The 26,340-nt window shown below is 35.8% G+C and overlaps 2 protein-coding genes across 14 annotated transcripts in view; one reads left to right on the top strand and one right to left on the bottom strand.

Moving 5' to 3' along the window:
- Positions 1 to 26,340, top strand: part of ARSG (arylsulfatase G) — a 215,623-nt gene that overhangs the window by 27,831 nt on the left and 161,452 nt on the right. The window contains exons 1-2 of one of the 9 annotated variants that reach the window (XM_056817257.1): positions 13,634 to 18,266; positions 20,546 to 20,675. The exons of 5 other annotated variants lie outside the window; for them this stretch is intronic. The gene's annotated coding sequence lies outside the window, so the exon portion shown is untranslated. Of the gene's footprint in view, positions 1 to 13,633; positions 18,267 to 20,545; positions 20,676 to 26,340 lie in introns of those variants that run through there. 3 more of the 9 variants (XM_016430684.2, XM_056817258.1, XM_016430681.2) reach the window with 3 other exon arrangements.
- The window catches only part of SLC16A6 (solute carrier family 16 member 6), a 40,992-nt gene that overhangs the window by 8,350 nt on the left and 6,302 nt on the right, over positions 1 to 26,340 (bottom strand). For 2 of the 5 annotated variants that reach the window (XM_056817262.1, XM_056817261.1), the window contains 5 exons: positions 23,206 to 23,264; positions 20,172 to 20,267; positions 19,287 to 19,522; positions 4,944 to 5,087; positions 4,302 to 4,430 (listed from right to left, as the gene is read on the bottom strand). In XM_056817262.1, coding sequence (XP_056673240.1) covers positions 4,302 to 4,430; positions 4,944 to 5,087; positions 19,287 to 19,515 — 502 coding nt within the window. In that variant the 5' untranslated portion in view covers positions 19,516 to 19,522; positions 20,172 to 20,267; positions 23,206 to 23,264. The remainder of the gene's footprint in view (positions 1 to 4,301; positions 4,431 to 4,943; positions 5,088 to 19,286; positions 19,523 to 20,171; positions 20,268 to 23,205; positions 23,265 to 26,340) is intronic. The other 3 variants (XM_056817260.1, XM_007482736.3, XM_007482735.3) reach the window with 2 other exon arrangements.

Below are 26,340 nucleotides of genomic sequence, written 5' to 3'. Positions count from 1 at the left end.
AAAATGATATCTTGGGGTTGTTTTTTTTTTAGGCAATGTTGGGGGAGGATGGGAATAAATTCAAATCACCATGTTCAAATGAATTATATTCTCAGCAAACTGGGGAAAAAATAGTGGATGCCATAGCTAAACTATTGTCTGTGATGTCTAAAAGAATAGAAGAATAATTGCAGTGGGAAGGACCTGAGAAAGGCAAAGGTTATACTTAATTTCAAAATAGGAAGGAGAACATATTCTGAATTTATAAGCCACTGAGGTAGACTTTTGATTCCTAGAAAAATTCTAGAATGGATCATTAAAGAATTAGTGAACATATTTATTTTATTAATTTTTTTCTCATAGTTACAGGATTCATGTTTTTCCCCTCCCCTCTACCTTCCCCCCTCCCAGAGTTAACAAGCAATTCTACTAGGTTATACATGTATTATGATTCAAAACCTATTTCTATATTATTCATTTTTATAATAGTTGCTTAAAAACAAAACCTCAAATCATATCCCCATATAAACGAATGATAAATTAGACATTTTCTTCTGCATTTCTATTTCAACAGTAGTGAACATCTTTAAAAAGAAGCAGTGATTATGAAGAGACAGATGGCCTTATCCAGAACAGGTCATGCCAAATGAACCTTTTCCTTTCTTTTGGCAGGGTTACTAAATTAGATCAGAAGAATGTTGTAGGAAAATAGTTTACCTACATTTGAGCAAAGTATTTAATAAAGTATCCTCAATTTGTAAGCAAAAAAAAAAAGAGAGAAAGAAAGAAATGAACTAGAGATGATATAATTAGATGAATTGAGAACTGGCTGAATGTCTAGACCCAAAGATCAGTCTTTAGGGGTTCAATGTTACCTTGGAATGAGATCTGCTGTAGAGTGCCTCAGGAAACTGGGCTTGGTTCTAAGCTATTAACAATTTTACCCATATCTGAATAAAGGGATATATAGGCTTATTCATCAGATTTTGCAGATGCAAAATGCAGAGAGGGATACTGAACACTATGGGCGGCAGAATCAAGATCCAAAAGACTTTTAGTAAAACTAGAGCAGTGAGGTGAATCTAATTGGAGGAATATTTCAAATCTAGCCTCAGACACTTCCTAGCTGTGTAACTCTGGATAAGCTACTTAACTTTGCTTGCCTCAGTTTCCTCATCAAATGAGTTGGAAAAGGAAATGACAAACCACTCCAGTATTTTGCCAAGAAAACCCCAAAATGGGATCCCAAGGAGCCAGACAGGACTCAACAATAATAATAAAAATCCTCTTCATATTCCAGGAAACTAGGTTTATCTTAGAATAGGCATTAGTTTTTATGGCTACCACATTGCTGATTCTTAATAAGGTTTACTGAAACCCCCAGATTTTATTCAAAGTGCTATTTCAGCATGCCTCCATAATCTGTACTTTTAAAATTGAATTTGTTGTTGTGTGGTATAAAACTTAATATTTATTACTATTTTTGTAGTTGTTATTCAGTTGTTTCAGTTGTGTATAACTCTTTGTGATCCCCATTTGGGATTTTCTTGGCAAAGATGCTGGAAGTAGTTCCTATTTCATTCTCTAGTTCATTTTACGGATGAGGAAACTTAAGTAAATAGAGTTAAGTGACTTGCGCAGGGTCAAACAGCTAGTAAATGTCTGAGGTGAGATTTGAATTCAGGACGATGAGCCTTCCTGATAGGCTCCATTTAAATGCCCAAGGAGGAATAGTCCTATTTTATTCCACCTTTATCAGGCTTTATTTGGGCTACTCTGTTCAGTTCTTTGTGCTACAGTTTAGAAAGGACATTGATAAAATGAAGGGACTTCAGTCAAGAGTGCTGAACCACTATGTGATATTTGAAAGAATAGAGAATGGTTGAGGTGGGAAAGAGCTAGGAAAGTCCTGGAACCCATGCTATACGAGGAGCGGTTAAAGGAACTTGGGACTTTTAATGTGAAGAAAAGAACCAGGGTGAAGCACTGTCATGTAGAAAAAGGATGGGATTTATTCCATTTGGTTCCAGAGAGCAAAACCAGGAGGAACAGGCAGAAGGTCAAAAGAAGCCAATTTAGATTTTAAATCAGGAAAAACTTCCTAACATGCAGAGCTGTCCCAAAGTGGTGGTGTGTTCTCTGTCATTGGTGGTTTCCAGCCAGAAGCTAGATGACTGATTGTTAAATATCTTAGAGTAGGGAGTCCTATCAGCTACCAATTCCAAATAGACTTCAGCATACCAGGATTGATTCTTTATTTGCTTGTTTGCTAGGAGAGGGGGTTTAAAATGACATCGGATGAGGAGATGTTTAAGGCAAAAAGGAATACACTGCAATTCAAGACATTTTTATTGCATTTATAGTCATAGGTTTAGATCTGAGAAGTGTCTGTAGATACATCATCTGTCAAACTCCCTCATTTTACAAAGAAACTAAAGGCCAGGGAGGTTATAACTTGCCTAAAGCCAGAAACATAACAAGTGGCAGAGCTGGGAATTGAATCCAGATCTGTTCATTCCAAATCCAGTGTTTTTTTCCAGTGCTTTCTACTGTCTGTCATTTGGAAGAATTGGTGAAGGAATATATAGTGATAAGAAATATGTGAAAGGCTGCCACAAAGATGAGGGATTAAATTTAGTCTGTGTAGCTCTCTAGGACAGGACTGGGATCAAAGAGTTAAAGCTACAGAGTTAAGGGTGGTTCAGTAGATTGAGAGCCAGGCCTAAAGATGGGAGGATCTGGGTTTCAATATGGCCTCAGACACTTTTTGGAAGTGTAATCCTGGACAAGTCACTTAATCTGCACTGTTTTTCTGCCTTAGAACCAATACACAGTGTTGATTTTAAGACAGAAGGTAAGAGAAAGAAAGAGACAGTGACAGACATAATAACCCTGAAAAGATGCCACAAATTTTCAAAATCATGAAATAAATATTAAATTATGTTAATATAGTTTTGTTGTTTTGTGGTTTGCTGTACTGTGCTTCTTTTTGAGTACAGTGTATGCTATAATTCACTATTAACTAGTATGATGACTCAGTGGAACCAATTCCCTACCCATAAGGAAGTAGAAAACAATGCTGCATTTGAAAATGGAAAATCTAAGTTTAAATACTGGCTCTTCTTATTTATTTCCTACATGACCTTGGGCTTTACTTCAGTAGGTCTGTTTCCTCATCTTCAAAATGAAGGGGATGGACTAGATAGCTTCTAAGATTCCTTCCAGTTCTAAATGCTTTGATATAGGAACCTAAAAAATTTTGTCATGTTACTATTTTTGTATTATATGCTGCTTTGCTCATGCCTCTTTCCTCCTTTATTAGTATATATAATGAACTAGGGCACCTTTGATCACTGGCAGTTTAGGCCCAGGCAAAACAAATATTCAGCTGATTTCTACATTTTTAAAAACTGAGTTGGAGGAGAGAAAGCTTTTGCATGAAGACAATGCAAGGGTCAAAAGTTAATTCTACATTATTCAAAGGAACTCTTTATCAATTCTCATTATATAGTTTATGCATAATCAACTCCAGATTATTTGAGTCAATGGAGAGCAATCAATGGTATAGAATCCAAATTCATCCATATTTTCTTCCCAGTATTTTACCTGGAGATTAGTTTGGATTGATATAAAAATACTTTGCATTTAGGACAGAAAGGTTGCACAGTGGATAGAACACCAGGCCTGGAGTTGGGAGGACATGGCTTCAAGTCTGGCCTCAAACACTTCCTAGCTGTGTGACCCTGGGCAAGTCACTTAACTCCAATTGCTTAGCCCTTACTGCTCTTCTGCCTTAGAACTGATACTTAGTGTAAGAGTTTAAAAAAAATAGTTTGCATTCTCAGACTAGTCCATTAGAAATCTCCTAGGAAGGCATTCCATACAAATATTTGGGAGAATAACTTTGGATTAAAATTGAATTTGGGGGGAAAGAGGAAGAGAGAGGGAAAGAAAGAGGTACTATCATTATTCCCAGTTGTAGCTGAAGAAGTGAGGCAGATACAAAAGACTTAAAAGAGTAGTGGCCAAGGAATTTTGGAGAAGAGAGAGACAGGGATTGGGAGTGGGAGAGAAAGAGTAGCATGTATTAAGTACCATTATGTGTGGTACACTGTGCTAAGTGCTTTATAAATATTGTCCTATCTCATTTGAGTCTCTAAACAACCTTGGGAGGTAGGTACTATTATTATCTTCATTTATGAACTTAGGCCTTCCTGATTCCCAGACCAGTGCTCTATATTGTGCCATTAGAAGATAGGAAAGGACAAAGAAGGAATTCTGCTTATTCTCCTTTCAGCTGTAAAATATTCTGGCTCACTTACCTGGTGCACCAGTAAACATGGCAAAACATTCTCCCGTGGAAGCAACTGCGGACACCAGGGAGCGTCTTTTTTCAAAGTACAGTGACAGAATGTAGACGGTAGGGAGAAAGCAAAGGCAGAATCCGAAGCCTGTAAACAGATGTCAGAAAGTAATAATAATAACCAAGAAGAAAGGACACACTGATATCAAAGATCTCCCTTTTTCAAGAAAAAAAATTATCAGCTTTTCTAACCAGGTAATTCATTCTGGACAAGGAGATCATAAAGGATGGCATTTCATGAAGGTGTTATTAAGTGTGGTAGGTGTGAAGTAAATCACGTGAATGGTAGATACTTTATTGCCCATAGATCCAAATAGTTCCTTTTCTGCAAAGCAATTGCTCAATTGTACTTTGGAAAACAAATGAGTTTTTTGAAAGGCTTAATTTTAATCAGCTTAGGGAAAGAGCTCTTTGAAAAGTTTTTAAAAATCAGGCAGAATATTAAGTATACATACATACATATATATATATGCAAGTCATATTTAGAATGTTATTTGTTTCAAAAGTAAGAAGATACCCAATTTCCAAATTTCTAGAGTCTTCCTCTCTATTCCCACCCCACAGAAATTTAAGTAGCATTTCAATACAAGGGAAGACTTACCAGAGACTACTCCAATAGTGATATACATATGAACAACAGTTTCTGAAAAGGATGCCCCGATGATCCCCATGCTAAGAAGCAGTCCTCCTACCATCACCACAGGGCGATGGCCAAAACGATTGCTCAATATTGTGGCTAGAGGAGCTACATTGAAAAAATATAAAGTCAAAATTTAATGCTTATAGGTGTGAATGCTAACTTGTTAGTTGTTTTAAGTCTTAAAATTGTATATAAAAAGTCAAATGAGTTCTATGAAATGTTCAAATTATGAAAGCTTGAGTAATTTTGTTATATATTCATGTCAAATGAATGAAAAGAAAACCATGCATAGTAAATATTCTAGACTGACATCTGCATTTGAGGAGGGAACAATTTTCTTAACATTTTCCCCCCTGAAAGTCATTAAGTTTTGGTGTGTGTAGCAGAGCAGCTAATCATTTTCTTGACATACCTACATGATAGTTTCATATTCTAAAAGGTAAAGGGACCAAAGAAATGGGAATTTTATTCTAAATCTAGTTCTTGCTCAAGTAGGAACTAGATACTGGGGTGGAAAACATGGGAGCCAAAGAATAGGAGGCAGACTAAGAACTGATCAGTTTATTTTAAAATTTGTGATAAAGTAGAGAAAATTTGGTAATGGTCTAACATGCTAATATTTCCTCTCCCCTCCCTCAAATTATCTTGTTTATATTTTGTATCTAAATATGTAATGTTCCTCTGATTGAATTTAAACTCTTTGAGGGCAAGGAATATATTTTTCTCTTGATGGAAATGATTTCAAAGTGTTTGGGAAAAGGATAGGTAGGAGTCCAAGGCCTCAACTGCTATGCAGGAAGTAAGCTCAGAAAGGATGGGGACCTCTCAAGAATGAAATTATAAAGAAAAAAATGAGAAACAAATCTCATAAGGAAGAAAAAAGGGAGTTGGATAAAGAGACCAAAGTGGATTTGGAAGGAACTCAACCAATTATTTTTCTTGTTAGTAGTTGTATCTTACTTTTCAGAATGCTTTCACGTAGATTTCTTTTTATTTATTTTTAAAAAGTTCTCTTGAAATATTTTTATCAGTCACCTGTTCAGACTCCAATACAACTGTCCCTGGTAACAAATAAAAACGTCTTCAGGTTTTTAAAAGACATATAGAGAAGATGGAAGCAAAGGCAGGTGTAAATATAAAAATCTATAAGAATAGTGCCATAAAGTGAGAAAACTCAGAAAGCTAAGAGTAACAAGAGATAATATGTTTGGGGGGCAAATGAGACAATGTCACCATCTTAATTCAGAGAGAAGGAAGAACTGCTTATTTCTTACTTTATGTTTGCATTTTCTGACAAGAAGAAAGATCTTTGGAATGGAAAAAGTAGAACAAAATGAGAGTAGGGAGTGAGTTAATAATACCCAAGAAAATTAAGGAAATTGTAAGAGAGTACCTAGATGCCTCATATGAATTCTGGTACCTAAAGAACTGGTAAATATGTTGGCCGAGTCAGTGATAGTGATTTTTGAAAGAACTTGGAGAATGCAAAGTCCTGTTTGGCTTTTGAAGCCCTTCATAACTTGGCTACTTCCTCCTTTCTAGTGTTCTTACACCTAGCTCCTCTCAAAGTACTCTGCAATCTATTGACACGAGCTTCCTTCCTATTCTTCAAATAAAATACTCCATATCTTCCCTATGTAGGTATTTTCAGTGGCTGTCCTCTCCTTCCTTACCTCCTCCTCCTGGATTCCCTGGCTTCCTTCATGTACTGGCTAAAATTTCATCTTCTGAAAATAGTTTTTCTCAGTCCTCCTTAATTTTGGTGTCATCCCTCTAAGAGAGTGTTGTCAGAGTTCCAGTGCCCAGAGGGCAAATTCAAGCTATCTTTGAACCTCTCTCCCCCCCACCCCCCACTTACAGGAGGGATTGCTTTGGGTGGCTTGGACAGAGGGATGGAGCATGCAAAAAAATGTCCTCAGTTGCTGGGAAGGGGGGGGGGGGGGACAGAGCAGCTCCCTGAGTCCTGGCTTTTCACATGTGCCATGTCTTCACCAAAGGGGGCTCTAAGATCATCTCCAATTTATGTCTGTATTTTGTTTGTATGTAGTTTTTTGCATATTGTTTCTCCCTTATCCCCTGTCTCCCCTGACCTCCTTGAAGGCAGGGCTTGTTTTACTGTTTTGTTTTTACATTTCTTTGTATCATTAGTACTCAAGTGCTTGGCACTTCAGTCCTCATCTCTCACTTCTGCAGCATTTGACACTATTGCTCACTCTCCATGAATACTTTGTTCTATCTGGGATTTTGTGACACTCATCTCTTCTCTTGGTTCTCCTTCTTCATGTTTGTTCAGGTCTCATTTTCCTTTGCTAAATCATCCCTAACTTACAAATTGTAGCTGTATTTCAAGGTTCTTTCTGGGCTTCCCTTTCTCTTCCCTTTATATTTTCTCAGTGACCTCATCAACTCCCATGGGTTTAATTATCTTCTCTGTGTAGATGACTCTCAGATCAGAATATCCAGTTCCTCCTGAGAGTCACTCCCCACGTTCCTAATTTACCTATTGGAAACTTCCAATTAAGTGACTTTAGTTCAGGTCTTCATCTCTCATATGAGCTATTGCAATAGGCTGCTAATTGGTCTCCTTGCCTGAAGTCTCATTCCTCTTCAATCCATCCTTCACACAACTGCCAAAATGATATTCCTAAAAAGTAAGGATCACACCATTCTTTTGTTCAAAAAGCTCCAGTAGCTTACTCCCTCTTGTCTCTAGGAGCAAATACAAACACTCCTCTATTTGGCATTTAAAACCCTTCAAAATATGGTTCTGAGCCTATCTCTCCAGGATTCCTGAATATTCCTACCTTTCATAGACATGGTTTTGACAAACTTGCTGTTCCTTAAGTAAATATTCCATCTCACATATTGGTGCCTTTGCATAGGCTGTTCCTCCAGGCCTTGCAGACTCAAGCATTATGGCCTATATGAGATCTTTTCTGATTCCTTCAATTTCTACTATGTTTCTCCTCCCACCAAAACCAACCCCCCCCCCCAACCAAAACACAATAATATCTTTGTATACATTTGGTATTTACAAACATATATATGTATTCCCTTGGTATATTTTAAATTCCTTGAGGGCAAGGACTACTTGCTTTTTGTTTTTTTATCTACAATGCCTAGCACAATGCATGGCTCATAGTAGGTGTTTAAATCACCATTATTTGATATTTTCTTATGAAAAAGGTGGGGAAATGTGGGTCTGTAGTAGTATAATTAGGTGGATTTAGAATTTTTGGCCATTTTCATAAAGTAATTCATAATACTTGATGTCTATGTGGAAAGATATCTCCAGGGGAATATTCATGGCCTTTGACTATTTAACATTTTTATCAGTGAAAGAGATAAAAACACAAAGAGTATGCTTTACAAATCTGCAATTGACTCCAAACTGAGCACTATTAGACCAGAGGTGTCAAACAACAGCCCACAATGTTGATGAGTACATTTGAACCAGACTAAAACGTAATTGAGAAATTCTCAACAAAATAAATACAAATACATATGGTATTATCTAATGATAACAGTGAAAACCTCAAAAGATAGGTTAGAATATTAGGATGAGTCTAATAAGATGAAATACAGGGATAATAAAGGAAATATTTTACCCTGGGATAAAAAAACACCAACTTCACAAATATAGAGTGGAGTGGTTAGATGAACTGCAGGTTATCTAAAAAAAGTATCCATATTTCCCTGAACTGAAAGTTTAATATCAGTCAGTGGGGTGACCTGGTAGCCAAGAAAGCTAATGTGACTTCAGGTTGCATTAAGGTGTATGCATAAAATGCATACACAGCATCTAAAAGAAGGAGGTGCAAGCCCTGGTCTGAGCTCTAGTTCTGGACATCACATTTTACAAAGGATGCTGATAAGCCAGAAAGTGTCCAGAAAAGGTTGACTTGTTGAGTCAGCTTATTGAGGGTGTTGTTGGATAAGGGGAGAGGGGGTTATTTTTCAAATATAGGTTAAATAATTGGCTCCTGAGGTCCCAACTCTGAAAATTCAAGATAAGAAGTCTTCCTTCCATTCTTTGCCTGAAGATCTTCAAGGAGCCCATTCCACTTTTGGATAGCTCTAATTGTTAGGAAGTTGTTCTTTCCATCAAGCCTTAATTTCCTTCTCTGCATCTTTTAACAATACTCCTACTTCTACTGTTTGGGACCAAGTAAAACAAATTTAATTTCTTCTCATGATAGCCTTCCAGAAATCTGAAAACTGCAATCATAGCCCAAGTTCTCTCTTAAGTGTTTTTGCTTGATTCTGGTTATGGCATGTTCTCTAGACCTCTCACCTTTCTGGTCACCTTCTTCATAGTGCTCTCCAGCTCTTCACTGTCTTTCCCAAAGTATGGTTTCCAAACTGAATACTACGTTGAGGTGAGGCAGCTAGGTGGTACAGTGGATAGAGTATAGAGTCTGAAGTAGGAAGACTCGTCTTCCCGAGTTCAAATATGACCTCTGTATGACTGTGGGCAAGCCATTTAACCCTGTTTGCCTAGGTTCCTCATCTGTAAAATGAACTAGAGAAGGAAATGGAAAACCACTCCAGTATCTCTGCCAAGAAAATCCCAAGAGTTCTTGAAGAGTCAGACACAACTGAAAAATGAGTGAACAAAAACAGAATATTGGTGTGATCTGACTTCATTCAGGACACAGTACTTCTTTTAAGGTAGCCCAAGATAGCATCATTTTTATTGTCATATCACCTGATGGACTCATATTGAGCTAATCCACTATAAGTCTGAGATCTTTATTATAAAAACTCTTACATAATTATGCCTCTCTCACCTATACTTGTAATGAAAGGGAAGTGGAAACAGCTGTGGAGTTTTCCATAAGTTTATTTTGGGCAGGATCCTTATTTGTAAACAAACTTCACAACTGGAGCAGATTGAAGACAATTAAGATAGGGTTTCTGGGTGGCAGTAGAAGGGGGAGGAGGGTCGAAAAGTGTGGAGGGAAATCAAAGGATAAGTGACTGAGGATACAAGAGAGAAGCTGAATGAATAAAAGCCCAAGAAAGAAAGCCTAAATAGAAATGTAGCACACAAGCATATAAATCAAGAGACACAAAAAGAAGAATGAATAAAAAATTGCAAGTTCATAAAGTAGAGTGAATCAAAGCTGAAAAAAAAAGGTAAAAAATTCTGAGAATGATTCTAAGATCACAGAATGATAGCAAGAAATTCCAAAATGGTGTAAGAGAGAAATAAAACTGTTGGAAGAAAATAGTAGTGGAATTAGATTGAAAAGATAGAGCTCTAAATGAAGAATTTTATTTTCAGCATAGTCCATCATTCTAAACTCTGGAAATATTTTTAGGTCCTGACTTTTTGGATTCTAGAGAGCAGGAACTATGTCTCATACCCCCTCCCCCCAAGTGTCCTTCACATAGTAGGTACCTGATTTTTTTTAATCAAGTAGTAGAAAATAAGAAAATTCAGTCAAAATAGAGTCAACTGACACAGAACATGAGAAAAGCTTAATTATGCTTAAGATTTTCTATGATCAAAACTATTTTGGTTTTGGCTTGGTGTTTAGAATTTTGTATTTACTTAGAACTTACCAATATAACTATTTTAAAAAATATACCTTAAAAGTATTTTGGCTTTCTTTTGCAAAATATATTTAGGGGTAGCTAGGTGACTCAGTGGATTGAGAGCCAGGTCTAGAGATGGGAGGTTTAAATCTAGCCTCAGACACTTCCCAGCTTGTGTGATGTTAGGCAAGTCACTTAACCCCACAATTGTCTACTCCTTGCTGCTCTTTTGCCTTAGAACCACTATATAGTATTGATTCTAAGAATGAAAGTATGGGTTTTTTAAAAAGTATTTTTAAATTAATATTTTTTTAAAAATCAACATCATGGGCCAAATTCCCATTACTTCTCTCTCAGGCTTTGTTGCTGTTTGAATGTTTCTGAAAATATCTGGCTTATGTGACTAACGTAAATAATTTTCCATTTATCTTTACCAGTAGATGGGAGCTATAGCTATAGATATCAAAAAATAAACAAACGGATAAACCAAAAATTCATTTGGCTTCATATTATACCATTTTTCCTCCTCCTTGAGCACTTAACTTCCTAATTATGTGTCTTTAGGTTGACATTAACAGTTAACTTAAACCAATATTTACTATGACTTATTTGCAAGGTGTCATCTTCATCAAGAGGCAACATGATAGTTGGAAAAGGAATTTGTTTTCTGTTGGTTTAAAAAAAAAAGGTAACATCAACACATAGAAACTTCTTGTTGACAATGCGGTTGTCCTTAGTGATAGAAGAGATTAAATTCAATCCTTTTTCATCTGAAACCTGAGTAGAGCACATATTAATTAGCTTTCGGAGAAAACTAACCTTTTGGTACTTGGAAATATCTTCACCATAATCTTAATTATAGCTGGATATGGCCTTACGTCAGCTCTCTAAAAATCTTTACTTTTCAGGTGAGGAAACAGAGACCTCAAAGAGATGACATAATTTGCCTCCTAGAAGTCACATAATTAGTCAATGACAGTTCTAGATATGAGATGTAGGAAGGTGAAGTGATTTACTTGCAGAGCTATTAAGTAGTAGAGCTAGGATGTGAAATCGCAGTCTCTGATTGTAAATCCAGTGGCTTGTTTCAAGACAACACACTGCTCTCACTATGGATCTACTGATCTAACCCAATGAGGCATTTCTATTTAATGAGATTCCTTGAGACACTAATGGAACAAGAAAGCCTTTAACATGACATGTTTCTATGTGGTTGAATTTTTAGCAAACAGGGCAAGAATTGTTTGCTGTTGTCATATGATTAGCAATAGAGTGGAGAGTTCATTTACACATGTTGTTCCAACCCTATAACCTCAAAAGAATAACCTTCACAGCAGTAACTCAGCCTGAACCTTCTTCCTCCATCTTATAATAAGCAGAAGACTTATTCTAGAACATTAAAAAAAAAAAAAGGAAGTACAGATGGTGGTGAAGAGGAGGAAAGGCAAGGTGGAGCCAGTTGAAGGAGTCGTAAGTGGTTCCTATATCTAAGATTAAGATGACCAGAAACCCAGCAAGGGTCTATTCCTTTTTCTCAGTGGTTACTCTGGACAGAAAATCAATTGGGTCCCTATGTATTTCCAATGCACAGGATCTGAATATGCTTAACCTTGGGCATTAGTGCATCAGTGGAATGGAAGCTGAAGAGTAAGAAAGGAATCCAGAGAAAAGCTAAAATTACAAGTAAATAAATGAAAAACAAAAAGTTTAAGAAAGGTTGAGTAGAAATAAGTCTAACTCCCAATAAATAAAACACCAGGTTGGATTATAAAGACAGAAGGGAAAATGCATCAACATCCAAGAAAGGGTGTAACACAAGGGGGTGGGGGAAGGAAGAATTCTAAGAACTTCATGTATAGAACAACAGTAAGAAGCTTCAGAATTGTTCAAAACAGAAATAACACTTTTAAAAGATATTAGTTTGGAAATTAGGTCATAATCAATTTTCAATGCAGAATTAAAGATGAATAATAAGATGAGGATTTTTTTTTAACCCTTACCTTCCACCTTAGAATCAATACTACGTATTGGTTCCAAGGAAGAAGAGTGGTAAGAGCTAGGCAATAGAGGTTAAGTGACTTGCCCAGGGTCACACAGCTAGGAACTTTCTGAGTCTAGATTTGAATGTAGGGCCTCCTCTCTCTAGGCCTGGCTCTCATTCCATTGATCTACCCAGAGGCCCCCAAGATAAGGATTTTTTTATCACAAAATGCAGAATTTTTCATAGAAGTTGAGGCATTGAAAAACAAAATGACAGATTTTTAATTAAGAAATACAGAAATGGAAGAAAATTTGGCAGGAAAGAAACAAAAGATAATAACTTTGGAAGAATATATGAATTCTATATAAGCCAAATTGATTGAACTTGAAGACAGGATATAAAAGAGTAACTTAAGGATCATAAGTTCCCTGAACTATTGAATACAGACAACAATATTCAAAGAAAACAAAACCTAATGATCTGTATATAAGAAACCCATCTAAAATAATGACATGTACAGAATGAAAATGAGAGGCTGAACAATAGGTGTGTACATATAATATAGACATGTATACACAAATACCAGGAGATTCCAAAAAGAAGGAATTGTATTTCTGTTTTCAGACATCAAAAACAAAACTTCAGAATGTCAAGGGAGGTAAGCAAAGAAACTATATCCTGCTTAATGGTTCTGTGGATAATGAAGCAACATCAATATTATACATGTGTTCACTAAATTCATAAAGAAAAAGTTAATGACAATTTATAGACTGCCAGCAAAGGAAAAACTCTTTAAAAATATCAAAGAGTGAGGCACAGCAGAAAAGGCTCCACCAAAACCAAAATTTAAAAATGAAAGTGAGAATTACAAAAGCAATTAATATAAAAATGGAAGATAATTGAAATAAAATTGATACTCCAATAGCTTTACTTCCTTGAGGTACACAGGAAAAATAAAAAAGGAACAAGCATGATTATTACCCATGAACAAAGGATTAGAATTGTGAGTGAGAAACTCCCTATCCCCTTTTATGATTACAGTAGTATTGGCCTTTATGATCATTATTAATTTAATTATTAGTTTTGAGTGAATAGCCAAAGTGATATATTTACTTTAAAAAAATTTTAAGAATTAGCTAAGAAAGTTACAGTTTAGGATGGTATCAAATTTTGTTTACATCCTTTGACTGTAGGCCTATTACCAAAAAAGTTACTACCAAGCCCACAATGGCCTGCTTGTTTCTCTAAACTGCTGACTCCTAATATTGTAAATAAAAGACACCAAGAGTGTAAAGGCCTTTAAAGGTCAGCAATAACAATAGCCTTAAGTTACCATCCGAAGTGATGGTTAATCAGCAGGTGTGTCACTAATTAAGTACTGCCTATGTGAAAAATTTTAGCATCTTTTCCTTTTTTTGTATCACTGTCACTATGTCCTAAGATTTCTCTCTATAAAAAAGGCCATCTCCTAAGGCTTGGGGTCTCTGGTTCTGATAGGACCAGGGTCCAGTTTTATTGTGATGTAGGTCTCCTCTCAATAGATCTATTATTTAGCTTGGAGTTCTGTATTGGTGATAAATTTTCACCACAGAATTCAGAATAAATTAGAAGGATATAAAAATACAGACGGCAAAGTAAATGAAAACTTCTTAATAAAGGGCTCTGCAAAAGAATATTTTATAAGTGAAGAAGCTTGGGCAAGGGTTGAAATAAAATTCAGAATTAGGCTTATCATATACAATCATATAAAAGGGAAGGATCAAAAGAAGGCATAAAATAACAAAGTAATTAACAGTTTAAGTAAATTAAAGGAAATTAGGATAGACTAGGATAGAAATTAATCACAGGAACAGAGTGTTGAGTTAAGCAAGAAAGGAGATAAAAACTAAAATGAATGAAAGGAAACAGACCTGACAGTTATAATCTCAAATATGAATAAGAAGTATGCGGGATGGATAAGAAAACAAAACCCAGTGATGTGCATACAAGAAAAACATCTAAAAATGAAGACATACAGAATGAAAATTAAAAGCTAGAAAAATATGTATTATACAAACATATACATTTTAATTTGTTTTATGTATATATAAATGTATCTTGTATTTATATTGTGTGAGTACACACACAGAGACACATCAGACAATTCTAAAAAGAAAAAATTGCACCTCCACTTTCAGACAACAAAATTAAAATTCAGAATGTTAAGAGAAATAGGGAAAACATATCTTGCTTAATGGTTCCATGGACAATGAAGCAATATCAATATATGTATATTATATAACTGGCATAACATTTAAGTTCATAAAGAAAAAGTTCACTAAAGATTATAATAATGTATTAATTGTAGAAGATTGTAATAATCTTCTCTTAGAGCTGGATAAATCTAGGTCAAAGATGAACAGAAAAGAAAATATAAAACTGAACAGAAGTTAGATTGAAAAAATAATGTGCACTTCTCAACACAACATGGTACTTCATGGTACGAAAACTTCATATGCTAGGACATAAAAAGTTATACATAAATTTTAAAAGGTAGCAATATTAAGCATATGATTTTCTGGACATAATGTAATAAAATCATTTTTTAATGAGAAAATAAGGAAATGATAAAATTCCTAAATGGAGAACTAATACTGTTGTCCTGAACAAATAAATCAGTTAAAAGACTTTTAACACTGACAGTTTATCTGTTAGATATTTAAAGAGAAAGAAATAAAACTCAAAAAAATGAGTAAGATGAATTCATAAAAAATAGGAAAGACAAATTATCATCAGAACATTCTATATAGTTATTTACTGACAAAAACCAACCATTTAAAGAAGAATCTCAATATAACCAAAATCCAGGATTTTAATTTAGATTTATCATAGGGATGAAAGCATGGTTTGACATTAGGGAAACATCATAATCCTGGGCCACCTAGTTACCTTTTGTTTTTATATCTTAATTTTGAATTATATCTTCCCTTTTTCTACCCAACAAACCATTTCTTATAAAATTAATTTAAAAAAAAGACATTATAAGAATGCTTCAGAAAAGGAAAATCTTTTCAGCAAAAGACAATCATTACATTTTGGTTTGTGTAATTTTCTACCCTCATGATTCACTATCTCTTCAATTAAAGGAGAGATTGGTTTTTTTCAATTCTTCTATAATACCTTAGTCATTACAATTACATAGTATTTAGTTTTTTTGCATTTATGTTATACTGTGCTATTTTCTTGGTTCTGTATTAATTCAGTTCATAAATATCTTCCCATGTTTCTCTAATTATTTATACTCATTTTTCTCACAGCACAATAATATTTTATTATATACCAAAATTTTTTCAAGCATTCCTCAAACAGCACTCATTTTCCCCCAGTTCTTTACCATCGCAAAAAAAAAATAATTCTGCTATGAATATTTTGGTGTATATTAGGTATCTTTCTCCCCCATCTTTGAGGTACAATAGTATAGGAGACAGAATGTTGCAATTGGATTCTGGAAGCCCTAATTCAGAATCCTGCTTCAGATACTTAATACCTGTGAGACACTGGGCAGGCAGGTCACTTATTTGTGCCCCAATTTCCTTATCAATAATGGGAGGTTGTTGGAGTCAAGGGCCACTGTGGTCTCTTCTAATGTTAAAGCTATGATCCGAAAATCTAAGTGTAAGCTCTGAGTCAGAGTATGGATATTTTACTATATTTTTAAGCATGATCCCAAATTCCTTTCTAGAATGGTCAAACCAATGAATCATTTCCATAATGCTTTCACTGCCTGTTTTTCTAGATGGAACATGAAATCTTTGCACTGTTTTGATTTGCATTTCTCTTATTATTAGGGAGTTATAACAGTCTTTCATATATTTACTAATAGGACAAATTTTTCATGTGAGAATGTTTTGTCCATGTCCTTTGACTACTCATCCATATGGGAATCATAGCAGTCCTTTTAATGTTAGTAAAGAAACAGAAAAAAAAAAGTAGATGTCTATCAACCGAGGAATGGCTAAACAAACTGGTATATGAATAGATTGGAATATTACTTCACTGTAAAACTTGGCAAACATGAGGATCTCAAAAGAAACATGGGAAGATGCTTATGAACTGATGAATGAAGGAAACAGAACTGAGAAAACAATATACACAATTATTACAAAAATGCAAATAAAAACAATAAAAAGAAACTGAGCATTGTATAATTATAATGAGTAATGTTGGCCCTACAAAGAAAAGAATGTCATTCCTTCCATTGGACAGTTAGGACACCATGGTTGTGGAATGTTGTATATATTGTCAAACAGCAGATACTGGTTGGTTTTATGAAAAAAAATTTTTTTTAAATCTTTGTTACAAGGAAAGGCTTGTTGGGTAGGGAAACAATGTATTTAGAAATAAATGTAACATAAAAAAGGAAATGGAATAAAATTTTAAAATCTACTGTTTGACATATTCAGAAGGTATATTCAAAATGAAAAAAAAATCTGATAAAAAGAGAAAAAGGAATTGATCCAGATGGGAATGCATAAGAAAAGATTTGGCCCTGCACTGGTAGAAGGAACTTTCATTTTGGTATGGGAGTGGGGGAGCAGGAGAATACACTGATGAGATAACAGATCATAGCATCAAAGGCTAATTATGATTAAAATCTTGGGATCCACTAGTTCATTTATTCAAAGAACATTCTTGAGTGCCTACTATATATGCCAAGCATTGTACATACAAAGATGTATACATTCCAAGAATAGGAGTGCCTTTGTAACAACAGGGTGGAAAGATGCTATATGCAGAACAGCAAAGCAGGATACTTTATGCTATTTTATAATGCAGGATCTAGGTAGTGTAGTGCAAATGTCACCTCACTCCCAAAGCTAGGAATTCTATATTCTTGCACTTTGTATACTTATCCATCTTTGCATCTTTCTCTCCTCTCCTAGTAAAATATTTTTTATGACATACTTGAGTGGGTATTAGAACCATGGTCAAACCATGGCTAGAGTATTAAGTCCAGTTCTAGGCAATACATTTTAGAAGGGACATTTATAGTTAGTGATAAGCTGGAATGTGTCCAGAGGAAGAGGACCACCATTGTGAGCAGAATTGGAAAAATTGTGTCATTTGAATATCAGATGAAAACTAGACAAATTTATCCTGGAGAAGAAAAGACTAAAAGGGCTGAGAGGACATGATTACTATTTTGTAAATATCTGAAGCACTGTCTTTGTGGAAGAGTGAGAAAAAAGTAGAAAGATCAATGAGCAGGAGTTAAAGGAAGGCAGAGTTTCTAAGATGGGGAGAAACTTGTAAGTAGAACTGTCTAAAGCTGAAATGGGCTCCTCTAGGAAATACTAAGGCAATTATCTGTAGTTCCACTCTTTGTAAAGATTTGAGAACTACCTGCCAGAGATGTTATAGATTCTATTCATGTTTTGGGTAGAAGTTTGACTAGATGACCTTTAGTCCCTTCTGATTCTAGAGTGATTTTAGCCTTTCAAAGACCAAATTAACTGAATGCTACTAGCTCTAGACTTGTGTCACTAGACAGTATGATAGAGACATGAAGAGAGGTTTTGCAGGCCTTGTGGACCAAGATGCAAAGCTGGAGACCTAGCTCTAGCTGTCAATCATGGAAGGTTCCAACGGAATGTTCCCAGGAGTGGCAGTTGGGATTTGCTGGTCAGACTGAAAAGAGAAACTTGGCTTTTGGACTTCGTCTCTGACTTGGAGTCACACTCTCTCTCTATCTGGAGGTTGGAAAAGCTGGCTGAAAGATTCTTGTGAGGCTGACTTGATTTTTGGGGTTCTATGACTTTGGACAGTTGAAATTGACAAGAAGGAACTGGCTGACTCTGGTGGGGCTGACTTGGTTTTTGGGGCTCTCTGACTTTGGGCAGTTGAAGTTGACAAGAAGAAGAAACTTGGCTTTTGAGTTGGTGTTCTATTTTGAGAGTTGACCTGGTCAGGAGAAACTTAAGAGACTTCGAGCCATCAGTAGGGATCAATAGGCAGACCCCAGAGTAAACCTCAGAGCATTCCCTTGTAGGGCAGTAGTCCCTTGTGTACCAGTATCCCTGGGTGGCATCCCTCAGCATTTCTCATATCTACCTCCATTACAAATAAGCAGCATCAGGTTCTTGTAGCAGCCTCTCTAGTCAAAGCCAGAGAGAACAGCAGTCATTGTAAGAAGAAACAATTTCCCCTCAGTTTACCTCTCTATTTCAACAAGCAACCGGTTTCCTCAGTTTCCTTACTCTATTTCAATAAGTAACAGTTTTCCTCAGTTTAATATTATTCTATTTCAACATACATTAAAAAAAAACTGTTAAATTGATCAAGGGACAATCCTGGTGATCTAGATTTTTTACTTTATTTATGACTCCCTGCCTTTTCTTCTCTTATCCTCCATGTTTGGAATATCTTTTGTTAAATACTTGCTAAAAGCCTATCCATCCTTTAAGATCCAGCTTAAAATCTTCCCCCAATTGGAAACAAACATTCCATCATACCAAATGATATCATACAGAGCTTTAGATCTAATGAATTAATGCTTTATTTTATATTACAGCTGCTGTTTGTGTATACATTATACTGTCCTCTCGATATCAGATTATTTTATTTCTCATAACCTTTTGTAAATAGTAGGCACTTAATACAGGTCTATGAACTATTAAATTAACTTCTCTAAAGTTTAAGTTATAATGGACAGTCATGCTCATGAGCCCCAGTTACAAAGAGTACCTAAACAGGTCAATAAAAAGACAAACTCATTCATGATATAAATTGAAAGATGTACTAACCTGTAAATGTTAGCACAAACACGCAAATTGATATTATCCATGAAATTCTGCTGTTGGTTTCCTTAAAACTGTCCCTTATGTCATTATAGAAGACACCAAATAATTTGATGACACCATATGTAAGTGCTTCAATCAAGAAAAATGCAAAAGCCACGACCCAGCCCCATCCTCCATCAGGCACTTGAGAATAAACATTTGCACCGAAACAAAACTTTCCCTTCTGCGTCATTCTTAATCTGAAATAAAAAGGAAAAATAAGGTTTCTTAACACAGATGGCCATGAGGAAGGCTTAAACATTCTGATGCTCCTTACCAAATTTTATAAGAACAAACACAATCACTTGAATTTTCTTAATGTTGCTGTGAAGCTAAAGTCATATGAAGCTAAGAGTCATATATCTTATGAATACATAGCTCTAGTCTGATAAATGATCTTTGAACCGTGCTAGAAAAATGTTAGCCAAATATAATAATAGCTCTAATAGCTAGCATTTATACCACATGAATATTTGTAAAGCATTTTATATGCTCTTTCATTTTATCTTTATAACCATGTTGGGGGCAGGTTCTATTATTATGCCCATTTTATAGATGAAAAAGTTAAGTCGAGAGAAATTAAGTGTCTTGCCCCAGGCCAGAATTTATAAGGCAGGATATAAATAAGATCTTGCTGACTCCAAGTCCATCATCGACTATACCACTTTGGCTGCACTAGAATAAGTAGATTTAAGGGACCTCAGCTAGTAATTCATATTATCACTTGGAATGATTTTGCCATTTTAAAGTTCTTAGAAATGATATAGGAATTATCAGTTACAAAAAATTCACAGGTAGCCAAGATAAATAAAACATTGGATCTGAAGCTCTGTAGTCCTGTCTAATTACATCTTAAAGTCTTGGTGCCCATAGGCTGTCTTCAATGCAGTTCACTCAGCTGGCATTTATTAAGAGCTAATTCTTTGCCATATATGAAGCAAAGCGCTGTAGATAACAAGACAAAAAAAAAAAAAGAAAATCAAAACAGCTTCCTTAGTGGGTTTAAATTCTACTGTCAATTTACTTTATAACACATATTGCTAGGGATTTTTCAGGGTAAGATACCAAGGACAAGTCAGCCAAAAGTATTTATTAGTCACCTATTATGTGTCAGGTTCTGTTCTTAGTGTAAATGATGATAATGATAGTAGCTAACATTTATATAGGACTTATTATGTGCCAGGCACTGTGCTAAGTGTTTTACAATTATTCTTTATCCTCAGGTTACTCACATTCCAATGAGGAAGATGACATGAAAATAACTACATAATAAAAGAAATATACAGAGAATATAGAATGTATTCTGAGAAGGAAGACATTGGGGAAAGAACTGGGAAAGTCTTCCTGCTGAAGGTGGGATTAAACAGTAAATCAAAATTTATTAAGCATCTACAATATGCCAGGCACTGTGCTAAGAGCTGGGGATACAACGAAGGCAAAAGGCAGTTCCTCCCCTTCAAGGAGCCCATAATATAATAGTAGGGGGAAGAGGGAGACAACATACAAACAAAAATATACAAGTAAGCTATATAAAGAATAATTAGAAAATAACTATAAGAGGGAGAGGAGTAGAACTAAGAGGGGTTTGGGAAAGACTTCCTATAAAATATGGAATTTTACTTGAGATTAATAAAAGAATCTAAGGAAGACAATAGGCAGAGGTAAGGAGGGAGGGCATTCCAGGCATAGGAAATAGCCAGAGAAAATGCTTAGAGACAAGAGATAGTGTCTTTTTCAAAGAACAGTAAGGAGGATCAAAGAAAGATACATGCTAGGAAAGGTAAAAGGGAACTAGGTTTTGAAGGGCTCTAAATGCTAAAGATCCTGGAAGCCACTGGAGTTTACTAAATAGGTGAATGACAAGAATTAGATCTGGGTTTTAGGAAAATCACTCTGGTTGCTGGAGAATGTAAAGACTAATAAGTAAAGACTACCCAATAGACTATTGCAGCTATCTAGGTGCTAAGTGATGAATGTAGCAGAGTGATAGCAGTCAGAGGAGGGGAAATATTTCAGAGATATTGTAAAGGTGAAATAGCTAGGCCAATAGTAAATGGTCATGGATGACTCTTAGATTTTACATGGAGGGACTGAGAGGATGGTGTTGCCCTCTAAAGTAAAAGGAAAGGTATGGGAGGGTTTGAAGGGAAGATCATGAGTTCTGTTTTGGACCTGCTTAATTTAAATATGTCTCCTGGACATGCAGTTGAAGATGGGAGATTGGAGGTAGGCAGATTAGTTGATAATCACCAGCCAAAAGATGGTAATTAAATCCATGGGAGATGATATTACCAGAGAGAGGGTGATTAATTATGTCAAAGGCTACCAAGAGGTCAAGGAGAATGTGGATTGAGAAAAGACCATTAGATATGACAAATGAGAGATCATTAGTTACTTTGGAGAAGGAAGTTTTTAGTGGAATAATGAAGTCTGAAGTCAGTTTTTAAGGGGTTAAAAAGAAAATGAGAGGAAAGTGGAGGTACCGATTAAATAAGATTGCCATTTTAAATTTAGCTTCAAAGGCAGAAGAGATAAAAAAACAATAGGGGAAATGAAAGACTCAAGTGAGGGTTTTGTTTTGTTTTTTCAGGATTGGAGAAACCCAGTGCTTATAGGCAATATGGAATGAGCAAGGAAAGTTTGAATAAGTGAAGGAGTGGGGATTACAGAAGGGCTAATCTTTTGGAGGAGATAGGATGTTATGTATGCAATTATGTGAACTAGTAGAGAGGTTAGCCTAGGTAAACCATAAGGCTACCTCATCATGTGAGAATGGGCGAAAGAGGGGATAGTGAAGCATTTGAATGTGAAAGGAAATGAGGAAGAGGGGAGAACATGGAGCTCATGGTGAATGGCCTCATTTTTTTCCTATAAATTATGAGGAAAGTTTTGTTTAGAGGTTGCAGGTATAGGGTGTTTTTTTCAGTTAAGGAATTAAGGAGGGAGGAAAAGGATTGCAGAGAGTAGAATGAGTTGATGTAGAATGAGCTGAATAGAATGAGGCAAGGTATTGAAAGATTACTACGAGGAGTGAGGTTTGCTGAACAAACAATAGAACAGAATAGCTATGTGATTTTTGAGCTGAGCCATAAAGAATCTAGAGAAGAAGCTAAGAGGCAGAAATGAGGAAGGACAGGCCTTTTCTACCCAAGGTGCTGTCCTAATCATCAGGAAATAGGAAAGCTTTACTATGTTTTATTTTTAATTGTTGTATCTTCAATGCTAGGCACATAACAGGCACTTAAAAATATTTGTTGATTATTTACCAAAGAAATGATTCTAAGATTCTCAGGCTTTAGATTAATTTACCATATATGTTTGAAAAGGGGTTGATATTATTATTAATAAATAATATTAGGAAATATATATCCTAATGGCCTTCCCATTAAAGTTCCAAAGCTGCTTCTCCTTCTTCTCCATCTTTATCCTTACCTTCTGTGTTAGAATTGATACTAAATATTGGTTTCAAGGCAGAAGAGTGGTAAAGGCTAAGCAACTGGGGTTAAGTGACTTGCCCAGGGTCACACAGCTAGTAAGTATCTGAGGTCAAATTTGAACTCAGGATTTCCCATCTCCAGCTCTGGCTCCCTATCCACTAAGTCAACTAGCTGCCTCTTTCTAAACCTTCTTTTAAAAGAAAAAAAGTTAAAACTCATTTTTTATAGTATAAAATGCTTTAAGAAGCTTGTACTCTCTGTGGTAGAGATCCTCATTTTCTGATGTGTTTGGCTTCAGCCTACAGATTTATGACAGAATAAGTATTTCACTGGCTTTCTTTAAAATACAAAGAGGTTTGAGATGAGTAACCCTCTGGAAGGACTTTACAGCCTCTCTCAACTATTCTTCACATTACAAAGTTATTTCTATATAGCTAACCACGTACCTTCACAGATATGTTTTATCTTTATGCCTGGAGTGTCCAAAATAAAGTTAGTTGAAATCCTGAGAAAAAAACATAGTTAACCAGGGGATCATAGATTTAGAGCTGGAAAGCATTTATTTAAATTAATTTATTTAGCCAATTCACAATAATGTTTTTAAATGAATAAAAATAAGAATACAAAGGAAAGCTGATCACATGAGATCTAGCACAGGAGATCTAGATAATGAGATCTATTAACTAGTCATTTCAGAGTAGTGATTAGTGATAATAAATGCAACAACTGTAATGTGGTATGAAAATATTTGTGATTGGTGACAGAGTAATAGTTCCTGCTAATACTTTACTGTGGTTTGTAGCCTCCATTCATAATTAAAGGAAATGCTAATTATCAGAGGTTAATGAAAATAAAGATGTAATTTTTTTTCTATCAAGTTCATCTCGTGGATCCAGTCTATCCACAGTTTAGGACTCCATGGATCCCAAATTATGGACCCCTGATTTAGTCTAACCTTCTTATTGTACATAGAAAACTGAGGCCCAGGGAAACTAAATGACTAGATTAACACCACACTAATTAACACTAGATTAACAGTATTTAGTAGTGAACCTGGGATTCAGATTTAGGTACTCTATTTCAAATCCAGGGTTCTTCCCACCTCTACCTTGACTCATAATTCTCTGAAAACATTGAGGCATTCACTAAAAGTTCTCTTTTCCACTCTTTCTCAACTTATATCACTAAGATTAGCCTTCTGCAACTATTTTCTTCACTCCTTTCACATTTTGTGGCTGAATTCCTTAACACTACCTTTGATAATTCCTTTCATCTTAACTTTTTGCAGTAGCTTATGGTTTCTGATCTCATCAATCACCTGAAATTGCTCTTTCCAAAGTTAAGGGCTTGCCAAACCCTCAAGCCTGTTTATCTACCTTTGGTGTCCACCTGGTACTTAACTCTCACCTGGGGATCCAAGAGCCACCCAGATAACTGGGATGCACCCAGATAACTGTCTTGGCAGATGGGCTAAACCAGTTTGAGAGTAACCAATAGGTCTCAAAGCTACCTATGAGTTAAGGGGATGTCTACCCCATGTATGTGAAGATTTCCCTCCAGCAGAATGAGCAGAGGAGAACAATTAGTTCTAATGGCCATAAAGGCAGTGGAAGCTGCCACTTAGAGCTTGGCCAGAAAGACATCAAAGATGGCCAAGGTCATCAGTAGTCTTGACTTTTGTCACTCTGTGATGTCATTGGCCCTTTGAAAAGGAAAGACAAACAAAAATGATCTCTTAATTACCAAACTTAATCCTACCCTTCTTGACCTTTGCACTCTTCCCCTAGGAACTCTCTCCTGCTTTTGGCTATACATCTCCCTCCTCCTACCTGTCTGATTGTTCTTTTTCACTTTCCTTTGCCTAATGTTCATCTAGGTCAGTGATGGTGAACCTTTTAGAGACTGAGTGTCCAAACTGTACCCTCAAGGCACATGTGAGCTGCCCACTTACTCCAGACAGGAGAGGGAGGAAGTACTCCCATTAGGCTGCTGGGCAGAAGGGCATGTGATGTGAGAAATGTACTCAGGCATTGTGGAGAAGGGGAGGGGAGCAGCTCCCTCTGGCACGGATATAGAAACACCAACATGGATCTAGGTTGTCTGCTAACTGTAGGAAATATCTCGACAATTAGAGTGATGAAAATTATAAATCCACAAGAGTTCATAAAGTACTTACTTAGGCTTTAGGCAATGTAAACTACTAGGAATACATAGACAAAAATGAAATAGTCTCTTCCCTCAAGGAGCTTATTTATACTTATAATAGTATAAACATCTTATATATTTTTTTCTATACTTCTTAGTTTTTCATGTGCCCAGGTTCAGTTCTAACCCAGGCCCTGCTATTAATAATAGAGATCACATTTCTGTGTTCCTTTAGTTTATAAGGCCTTTCCCTTACAACAAAAGGCATATATCATCACCCTATTTTACTACTGAGAAAACTGAAAGATAAAATAAGTAAAGTTTAAGCCTTGGTCTCTTTATTTTAAATCTAGTCATCTTTCCACTTATTCATAACACCTTCTATCTTCTAACCTTGGGCAAATTAAGTCACCTCTTTGAGCCCTACTTTCTTTATCTATAATGCTAAAGGGTTGGAATGGGTGATTCCTAAATCCTTCTTCCAGGTGATCTGTTTTTAATTTGATCCATTATGGGATTATGACTGCCTAAAATACTCAGGAGTAGTTAGAAGGTCTTCAAGGAAGAGAAGACCTGAATTTCCAAAGACAATTTCCAACAACTTCCCAATGTTTCTCAGTTGGCTGGTTTTACTTAAATTGAAGGAATTTGGACTTCAAGTCATGCTCCACCTTATCAACACATATTTTGGTGCTCTTTGAGTGTGAAGGACAACAACCAACCAACTCTGTCCTTCAAATTAATATAATTAAGCCTACTGAATCAAAGGTGAAAAGTGGTTTACCTCAAAAAAATTTCTTAATAAATTGGGTGCAGCTAATGACTCTACTTCCAACACTCACTAGCTTGGGTAACCACTGAGTTCCTTAATCTTTCTGAGCCTCAGTTTCTTCATCTGCAAGAAAAGGACAATACCACCTATAATTCATAATATTGTTGTGAGAATCACCTATAGGTAACTTATTTAAATCATTTTGTGAACTCAGTAATGTTCAAAATTGAAATTATCTTTCCCCTCCAAACCCTTCCCCCTTTCCCTAACTTCCTTATTAATATCAAGAATAACATCACCTTTCACTCCTCATTCCCCATCCAATTAGTTGTCAAGTCCTATCATTTCTACCTACATAATATCTCTCCTCTGACAATGTCACCACCCAGGCTGAGGACTTATTGCTTCATTCCAGGCCTTTAATAGCCTGCTCATTATGATTCTTGCCTTGAGTCTCTCCCCACTTCAATCCTTTTTTCATTCAGCAGTCAAATTAAACTTCCTAAAACATGTCTGAGCAATACAAACCTCCCCCTCTCCAATTCAGTCAACTCCTGTGTTTCCCTATTGCCTCCAAGATCAAATACTAAATGTTTCCCTTTTAAAGCCCTTTATAACACAAGCTCCCTTCTACCTTTTCCATTCTTACACTTTATCCTCCTCT

This window comes from Monodelphis domestica, chromosome 2 (assembly GCF_027887165.1).
Source record: "Monodelphis domestica isolate mMonDom1 chromosome 2, mMonDom1.pri, whole genome shotgun sequence".
NCBI classification, from domain to species: Eukaryota; Metazoa; Chordata; class Mammalia; order Didelphimorphia; family Didelphidae; genus Monodelphis; species Monodelphis domestica.
Note: the sequence above shows the minus strand (reverse complement) of the source record. Positions and strands in the feature narration are given on the sequence as shown.